This window comes from Babylonia areolata, chromosome 15 (genome assembly GCF_041734735.1).
Source record: "Babylonia areolata isolate BAREFJ2019XMU chromosome 15, ASM4173473v1, whole genome shotgun sequence".
In the NCBI taxonomy this organism is placed as follows: Eukaryota; Metazoa; Mollusca; class Gastropoda; order Neogastropoda; family Buccinidae; genus Babylonia; species Babylonia areolata.
Window position 1 is genome coordinate 25,979,392 of NC_134890.1, and position 10,000 is coordinate 25,989,391.

General features: G+C 44.7%; 1 protein-coding gene across 2 annotated transcripts in view; it reads left to right on the forward strand.

The window, feature by feature from the left end:
- The first annotated feature begins 3,186 nt into the window (after window positions 1–3,186).
- The window catches only part of LOC143290508 (PTB domain-containing engulfment adapter protein 1-like), a 135,900-nt gene continuing 129,086 nt past the window's right edge, over window positions 3,187–10,000 (forward strand). Inside the window, exon 1 of one of the 2 annotated variants that reach the window (XM_076600012.1) lies at window positions 3,187–3,318. In XM_076600012.1, the coding sequence (XP_076456127.1) occupies window positions 3,212–3,318 (107 nt within the window). In that variant the 5' untranslated portion in view covers window positions 3,187–3,211. The remainder of the gene's footprint in view (window positions 3,319–10,000) is intronic. The other variant, XM_076600008.1, reaches the window with a different exon arrangement.

Consider the following 10,000-nt stretch of genomic DNA (forward strand, 5'->3'; position numbering starts at 1 on the left):
CAAGAGGAAGGGAGGGTGGGTGAGGAGAGATGTGGATGGACTGACGGAGACCAAACATAATTCCTTTCCGTCAAACACACAATGCTTCAGTTCACACCCTTTGGAACTGGACTGTCCATGATACAGTGTTCATCTGTCAGCTGATGGCAGGCGGTGGGAGGCATGTTAATGTACTAATTTTATTGGCGTTACATATGTTATGTGCATGCATGCATACGTGCCTACATCCATGTGTATGTGTGCGTGTGCGTGTGTGTGAGTGTGTGTGTGCATTTTACTTATATATATACGATTTATTCCCTTGATGTTTTCATTAATGTATTGTTGTACAATACCTTATAGTCTTAACGTGTGTGTGTGTGTGTGTGTGTGTGTGTGTGTGTGCGCGCGCGCGTGTGTGTGTATGTGTGTGTGTGCGTGCGTGCGTGCGCGCATGTCATTTTTAGTAATATATACCCTTTTTTGTTGGATGTTTTCATTTGTAAATATTCTTGTGCAATACCCTATTGTCTATCGCCAGCTATTGGGAATTCTTATTTGACTAGTTTTAATCTCTTCTTATGTTGCGCATGATGATTTTATGCTTGTGTTTACAACGAGTTTGTGATTGCACAACTTAATTTCCATGTGTTTTTGATTGATTGATTGACACAAACAACGCAAAACATTTTCTTTTCCACGTTGTCTCATATTCACTCTCTCAAGTCGTCGCTCGTTCGATCACAGTTGCTGTGCGAGGGAGAACAGCCGGCGACAATTCACACCAGACCAGAGAACGAAGGGTGTTGTGACCAGGAGTGAGGGCAGGGGCAGAATGCCCAGAAGCGTTCATCAACTCTGACAGCTTTGATGATGATCAGCCAGTTCAATCATCATTAATTTCGAAATGAAAAAAAAAAAAGAAGATTAAATGGTGATGTTCCCATAGCTATTTTCAGCTGTAGAGGAAGTGAAGTCATATATCCACTGTGTCCATCGCTTGGCATAGGAAGGCAGTGTATTCATATCCACTGTGTCCAGCGCTAGGCATAGGAAGGCAGTGAATTCATATCCACTGTGTCCAGCGCTTGGCATATGCATAGGAAGGCAGTGAATTCATATCCACTGTGTCCAGCGCTTGGAATATGCATAGGAAGGCAGTGAATTCATATCCACTGTGTCCAGCGCTTGGCGTAGGAAGGCAGTGAATTCATTTCCACTGTGTTCAGCGCTGGGCATAGGAAGGCAGTGAATTCATAACCACTGTGTCCCAGCGCTAGGCATTGGAAGGAAGTGAAATCATTTCCACTGTGTCCAGCACTAGGCATAGGAAGGCAGTGAAATCATTTCCACTGTGTCCAGCACTAGGCATAGGAAGGCAGTGAAATCATTTCCACTGTGTCCAGCACTAGGCATAGGAAGGCAGTGAAATCATTTCCACTGTGTCCAGCGCTAGGCATTGGAAAGCAGTGAATTCATAACCACTGTGTCCAGCGCTAGGCATAGGAAGGCAGTGAATTCATTTCCACTGTGTCCAGCGCTAGGCATAGGAAGGCAGTGAATTCATATCCACTGTGTCCAGCGCTAGGCATAGGAAGGCAGTGAATTCATTTCCACTGTGTCCAGCGATAGGCATTGGAAAGCAGTGAATTCATATCTACTGTGTCCCAGCGCTAGGCATAGGAAGGCAGTGAATTCATATCCACTGTGTCCAGCGCTAGGCATTGGAAAGCAGTGAATTCATAACCACTGTGTCCAGCGCTAGGCATAGGAAGGCAGTGAATTCATATCGACTGTGTCCCAGCGATGGGCATAGGAAGGCAGTGAATTCATTTCCACTGTGTCCAGCGCTAGGCATAGGAAGGCAGTGAATTCATATCCACTGTGTCCAGCGCTAGGCATAGGAAGGCAGTGAATTCATTTCCACTGTGTCCAGCGATAGGCATAGGAAGGCAGTGAATTCATATCCACTGTGTCCAGCGCTAGGCATAGGAAGGCAGTGAATTCATATCCACTGTGTCCAGCGCTAGGCATAGGAAGGCAGTGAATTCATATCCACTGTGTCCAGCGCTTGGCATAGGAAGGCAGTGAATTCATATCCACTGTGTCCAGCGCTAGGCATAGGAAGGCAGTGAATTCATATCCACTGTGTCCAGCGCTAGGCATTGGAAGGCAGTGAATTCATTTCCACTGTGTCCAGCGCTGGGCATTGGAAGGCAGTGAAGTCATTTCCACTGTGTCCAGCGCTAGGCATAGGAAGGTGGGGCCCAATCCTCTCCCTTTGCCGCTCTTAACCCCCTCCCCCCCCCCCCCCGCGCCCCCCCTCCTCCCCGTCCCCCCCCCCCCCCCCACCCCTCCCAATCAAAAACATGTCGGCCCTTCCCATTCACTGCTTGGTGTGGTGAAAAAAATCGGACTTTGTTAAGGGCACAGCACCATGCCTTCTTCTTCTTCTTCTGCGTTCGTGGGCTGCAACTCCCACGTTCACTCGTATGCACACGAGTGGGCTTTTACGTGTATGACCGTTTTTACCCCGCCATGTAGGCAGCCATACTCCGTTTTCGGGGGTGTGCATGCTGGGTATGTTCTTGTTTCCATAACCCACCGAACGCTGACATGGATTACAGGATCTTTAACGTGCGTATTTGATGTTCTGCTTGCATATACACACGAAGGGGGTTCAGGCACTAGCAGGTCTGCACATATGTTGACCTGGGAGATCTGAAAAATCTCCACCCTTCAACCACCAGACGCCGTCACCGTGATTCGAACCCGGGACCCTCAGATTGACAGTCCAACGCTTTAACCACTCGGCTATTGTGCCCGTCACAGCACCATGCCGAAACAGGGCCTCCAACTCTGATCACTGGATCACAAGTCCAACGTCTGACCGACGATTCATCCACCACCATTCTCACGTGGATCTGTGTTCACGTGACTGACAGAACGACTCGTGTGTGTATGTGTGTGTGTGTGTGTGTGTGAGTGAGTGAGTGCGTTTAGTTTTATATAGCTGGGACGACCGTTCTTCATGTAAAGTCCACCTTATTCGTGCTGTTGTAACGGAGCGGACAGTGGTGACATCTTTGTGACTGCAGCACGTTCTGTATCAATTCACGTCTCTGTCGGACCGTCGACGGAGCGAAAGGGAAGCTGTTTAAGTTAAAGTCCTGTCTTCTTCTGTGTTCAGTGTGCAAGATGTGATGTGATGGAGTGTTTTACTGTGTGAAGCATGATGTGCGATGAACTGCATGACGTCACTGCTGACGTCAACGAGGGAGAAAATGATGACATGGATTCGGATCTTGTGTCATTACTGTCAGACGTGGTTGTGAAAAGGTGAGTTTGTGTGTGTGTGTGTGTGTGTGTGTGTGTGTTTGTGTGGATTTATACACTCTTCTCTCTTTGTTCACAATCTTCTTTGTCTCTTCGTTAAAACCCTTGCTGCTCATATCTTGTTTCTGTTAACACCCTTCCTGAACATCTCTTGTTTCTGTTAACACCCTTCCCGAACATCTTTGGTTTCTGTTTACTCACTTCCTGAACATCTCTTGTTTCTGTTAACACCCTTCCTGCACATCTCTTGTTTCTGTTAACATCCTTCCTGAACATCTCTTGTTTCTGTTAACACCCTTCCTGAACATCTCTTGTTTCTGTTAACATCCTTCCTGAACATCTCTTGTTTCTGTTAACACCCTTCCTGAACATCTCTTGTTTCTGTTAACACACTTCCCGAACATCTCTTGTTTCTGTTGACTCACTTCCTGAACATCTCTTGTTTCTGTTGACACTCTTCCCGAACATCTCTTGTTTCTGTTAACACCCTTTCTGATCATCTCTTGTTTATGTTGTTACACTTCCGAAACATCTCTTGTTTCTGTTGACACACTTCCTGAACATCTCTTGTTTCTGTTAACACACTTCCTGAACATCTCTTGTTTCTGTTAACACCCTTCCTGAACATCTGTTTCTGTTGACACCATTCCTGAACATCTCTTGTTTCTGTTGACACACTTCCTGAACATCTCTTGTTTCTGTTAACACACTTCCTGAACATCTGTTTCTGTTGACACCATTCCTGAACATCTCTTGTTTCTGTTAACACCATTCCTGAACATCTCTTGTTTCTGTTGACACACTTCCCGAACATATCTTTTTTCTGTTGACACCCTTCCTGAACATCTCTTGTTTCTGTTGACACCCTTCCTGAACATCTCTCTTTTCTGTTGACACACTTCCTGAACATCTCTTGTTTCTGTTGACACCCTTCCTGAACATCTTTGTTTCTGTTGACACCCTTCCTGAACATCTCTTTTTTCTGTTGACACACTTCCTGAAATCTCTTGTTTATGTCAACACCCTTCCTGAAATCTCTTGTTTCTGTTAACACCCTTCCCGAACACGTCTTGTTTCTGTTGACACTCTTCCTGAACATATTTTGTTTCTGTTAACACCCTTCCTGAACATCTCTTGTTTCTGTTAACACCCTTCCCGAACATCTCTTGTTTCTGTTGACACCCTTCCCGAACATCTCTTGTTTCTGTTGACTCACTTCCTAAACATCTCTTGTTTCTGTTGACACCCTTCCTGAACATCTCTTGTTTCTGTTAACACCCTTCCTGAACATCTCTTGTTTCTGTTGACACCCTTCCCGAACATCTTTTGTTTCTGTTGACTCACTTCCTGAACATCTCTTGTTTCTGTTAACACCCTTCCTGAACATCTCTTGTTTCTGTTGACACACTTTCTGAACATCTGTTTCTGTTAACACCCTTCCTGACCATCTCTTGTTTCTGTTGACACACTTCCTGAACATCTCTTGTTTCTGTTGACACACTTCCTGAACATCTCTTGTTTCTGTTGACACCCTTCCTGAACATCTCTTGTTTCTGTTGACACCCTTCCTGAACATCTCTTGTTTCTGTTAACAGCCTTCCCGAACATCTCTTGTTTCTGTTGACACCCTTCCTGAACATCTCTTGTTTCTGTTAACACCCTTCCCGAACATCTCTTGTTTCTGTTGACTCACTTCCTGAACATCTCTTGTTTCTGTTGACACCCTTCCCGAACATCTCTTGTTTCTGTTGAACCCTTCCTAAACATCTCTCGTTTCTGTTAACACCCTTTCTGATCATCTCTTGTTTATGTTGTTACACTTCCGAAACATCTCTTGTTTCTGTTGACACACTTCCTGAACATCTCTTGTTTCTGTTAACACACTTCCTGAACATCTGTTTCTGTTGACACCATTCCTGAACATCTCTTGTTTCTGTTGACACACTTCCTGAACATCTCTTGTTTCTGTTAACACACATCCTGAACATCTGGTTCTGTTAACACCATTCCTGAACATCTCTTGTTTCTGTTAACACACTTCCTGAACATCTCTTGTTTCTGTTGACACCCTTCCCGAACATCTCTTGTTTCTGTTGACACCCTTCCTGAACATCTCTTGTTTCTGTTGACACCCTTCCTGAACATCTCTTGTTTCTGTTGACTCACTTCCTGAACATCTCTTGTTTCTGTTGACACCCTTCCTGAACATCTCTTGTTTCTGTTGACATCCTTCTTGAACATCTCTTTTTTCTGTTGACACACTTCCTGAAATCTCTTGTTTATGTCAACACTCTTCCTGTAAATCTCTTGGTTTTGTCAACACCCTTCCTGTAAATATCTTCTTTTATCAACACCCTTCTGTAAATATCTTGTTTTTGTCAACACCCTTTCTGAAATCTCCTGTTAATACCCTTCCTCCTAATCTTTTTTTTTTCTTTCTGTTAACACCCTTCCTGCTAATCTGTTTTTCTGTTAACACCCTTCCTGCTAATCTGTTTTTTTTCTGTTAACATCCTTCCTGCTAATCTGTTTGTTTGTTTTTCTGTTAACACCATTCCTGCTAATCTGTTTGTTTGTTTTTCCTGTTAACACCATTCCTACCAATCTCTTTCCATGCTGACAGTCTTCTCGCCCCCTTCATTTCAATCTCCTCTCACCCCCCAACGCCTCACCCCCTACGCCCTCCCCCACCACCCCCACCCCCCGCCACCACCCTCTCTCTTTTCCCCAACTCCAATCTCACGTCTCCAACAAGGGAGCAAGGAAGAGAGGCGACGGTGGTTGATGAACACACACACACACACACACACACACACACACACCACACACACACACCACACACACACACACACACACACACACACACACACACACACACACACACACACACACACACACACATCCCCCCCCCAATCTCTCTTTTGATATGGATATATAGTTAGGTGTGTGTGTGACAGTCAATTATCTATCGTGTCCTGCAGGTGTCTCCATATTGGTTTGATCTTACAAGATCAGTTGTGTTCTCTCTCTCTCTCTCTCTCTCTCTCTCTCTCTCTCTCTCTCTCTGTGTGTGTGTGTGTGTGTGTGTGTGTGTGTGTGTGTGTGTGTGTGTGTGTGTGTGTGAGTGGTGGGGGAGGGAGGTGAGGCGGGGAGGGGGTGTCGGCGTGAAGGCTTGGTGGAGTTTGTTGTGTATCTCTATGTGTGTGCCTGTGCGCGAACGCCTGTGTATGTGTGTGTGTGTGTGTGTGTGTGTGTGTGTGTGTGTGTGTGTTTGTGTGTGTGTGTGCGTGCGCAATTTGGTGTGGTGTGATGTGGTGTGTGTGTGTGTGTGTGTGTGTGGAGCTCCCCTATCCCCCGTCACTTCTACCCCCTACTGACCGCACGGTAACTGTGAAATAACTGGACGCTCTCTCCTTCCCTGTCCATGTGCATTATCGTCCCCCCTCAAACTCTGCCATGCACTCCAGCCTCTACTTTTTCTTTCTCTCTCTTTCGCTCTCTGTCACTCTTTCTGTCTGTCCGTCTGTCTGTCCGTCTTTCTGTCTCTCTCTCTCTCTCTCTCTCTCTCTCTCTCTCTCTCTCTCTGTGTATATTTAACTAGATACCCCCCCTCCCCCCAAATGTACTGCTTGTGGGTGGAAGAAAATAATATTACAGGAGAATTTCAAGTTGGGTTCAGGCGAAATTATTTTACTATAGACCACATGATTACGCTGATGGCTTTCATACAGAGACAATTTTGTTTGAATCGCAAATTGTACGTGGCTTTCATTGATTTTGAAATAGCGTTTGACTCCATTCATAAATGCTTACTTTGGCCTATCTTGTTTAAAAATGGTATCCGTGGAAAACTGTACAGATGTATTATGAGTATGTATGACTGCGTGAAGGCAAGGGTACGTTGTGGTGCCTGTTTAACTGAATGTATTAGCTGTACGTTTGGGGTTAAACAAGGTGACATTTGCAACCCTGTTATATTTTCTTTACTCATAAACAAGTTAACAGTAGAAGTTATCAGTTCTGAAAGACACGGTGCCACATCTTTTTTTTACTAGCGATTTTCTGGAAATGTTCATTTTTCTCCCCGTGGATTATGTTGTATTCATGTCAGAAACAATAATAGGATTACAAAATCAGCTAAACAGTCTGCAACGTGCCGTACCTTCTCTTCAGCTAAATGTTAATGTGGATAAAAGCAATATGATAGTATTTAGAAAGGGTGGATATCTTTCTGTAAGGAAAAGATGGACATATAACGGGTTGATAATGCCTGTAGTAAATGAGTAGATAGGTTTGTATTTTTCAACACGTTTAAGCTTTATTTTTGCCTGTAAAAACATGACAAGCAGAGCTAAAAGTGTATCGATAGGTGTCATGAAGAAGTTATGATTGTTGAATAACCAGTCACTGAAACTTTTCTTGGAAATATTTTATGCACAAATTCAACCTATGATACAATATGGTGCAGAATTATGGGGTCTTGACGCTGCCGCTATGCACTGCAAGAAAGTTTATTTGTATGCTTTGAAAAAAGTCCTTGGGGGTGTCCCCACAAACACATGAAGATTTTATGTATGGCGAAACAATTAGATAACCGATATCTTTACAGTCTGCTACTAAAATTCATTACTGGTTAAAGCTGACACGGATGGATACTCATAGACTACCATATAAGGGAGACAGAATGTTATCAGATTTAGATGGCAGAGGTAAGAAATATTGGGTTTCGAATGTCACGGTGGTTATGTGAACATGCATTTGAATTTGTGTGGCTTAGCCAAGGGGTAGGAGATACTGAAGCTTTTATTCGTGTGCTCCGAGACAGAATGATTGACAGCAGATGGCAAAACTGGAATTCACATATCCAAGGCAGTGACAGGTTTGAGATTTATCGACTTGTCAATGACTTACATAATTTTCCAACGTATATGTCTATGAATGTTGACAGGCATCTGAAGTATATAACGACGAAATTTAGATTTGGTGTTTCTGAACTGTTAGTTCATCGGCATCGTTATAGACAATCTAACATTTCTGATACGATTTGTCCATTATGCAAAAAAAAAGTCAAAGGAAGATGAAGTCCATTGTGTGCTAGATTGTGCAGAACTGAGGGTTATCAGACACAAATTAAATCCAGAAAAAAATATTTCAAACAACCTTGTTTAATCAAACTTGTCTTGTTAACTCTCTCCATACGAACGGCGAAAGAGACGACGTTAACAGCGTTTCACCCCAATGACCATCATCAAAATATTGCAAGCGGAAGGCTCTTATACTGAAGTCGTGAATGTTGACAAAGAATACCACAATTCTGACGACGGAAGCTAAAGGTTGGGTCATTGAGACACCCACTGGACATCCGAGGGGTCTGTGTAGAGGAGAAGAGAGGACTGGCCGTACTGAGTGAGTTAATGTCATCTTCTTTTCACTGATGTATTGCGGCACTCGCGTGCTACACAATACATTTGTCTGCCGTGAAAATAAATAACTCGTGTGGAGAGATACTGGTCTGCGACCCCTCACTCACCCCCACCCCCCACCCCCCACCCCCACTGTTGGGAAGCCGGGAGTTGTTTCGGTATTCATAGTATCATTACCTTTTGGGAGGAAACAACAACAACGATTGTCTTGAAGAAAATAAAGGTACACCCCCCCCCCCCCCTCAACCCCTTCATCCCCCATGTACCCCCCCTGCCCCCCCCCCCCCCCCCCCCCCGCTCCCTCCCCCCCACCTCCTCTTCTTGCCACACCTGCAGTGACTGCAGAGGCCTTTTGTTTGGTAGAACACTGACGTCTCGTCGTCTGAGGGCTGTAGTAATTTATGTTTTGAATAAAATTAAGAGAGAGAGGGAGAGAGAGGGGAGAGAGAGAGAGAGAGGGAGGGGGGGGGGGAGAGAGAGAGAGAGAGAGAGCAGGACAGGAAGGGGAGTGTGTATGAGTGAGTGAGTGAGTTAGAAAGACAGACAGAGAGAGAGAGAGGGGGGGGGGGGTCTCGTGGTGTAGATGGGGGGGGGGGGGGGGATTCAAAGTCCACAGCCAGGCTGGTGGCGGCTTCTGATTCACACAAAAGAGGTGATCAGTCAGACCCGACCCAAATGGCGACAATTTGTTCTGCATTGGGTCTGCCGATATACAGTGCGACCCAGGGTGACACGGCTGTTGTACCTGGGTGACATTCTCTAACACGACATCGATACAGAATTTCAACAGGGTGACTTTTTTGTACTGGGGTTACATTCCCTTCCGAGAGGACATTCTGTACTGGGGTGACATTCTGTACTGGTTTTTACTGGGGTGACTTTCTGTAATGGGATGACATTCAATATCCAGGTGATATTCTGGATCGGAATGACGTTTTGTACCGAGGTGACATTTAGAACCAGGATGACATTCTTTACCAGGATAACATTCTGCACTGGGGTGACATTTTGTACTGGGGTGACATTTTGTACCAGGATAACATTCTTTACCAGAATAACGTTCTGTACTGGGGTGACATTCTGTATCAGGATAAAATTATTTACCAGGATAACGTTCTGCACTGGGGTGACATTCTGTACCAGGATGTCATTCTTTACCAAGATAACGTTCTGTACTGGGTTGACATTTTGTACCTGGATAACATTATTTACCAGGATAACGTTCTGTACTGGGTTGACATTTTGTACCAGGATGACATTAT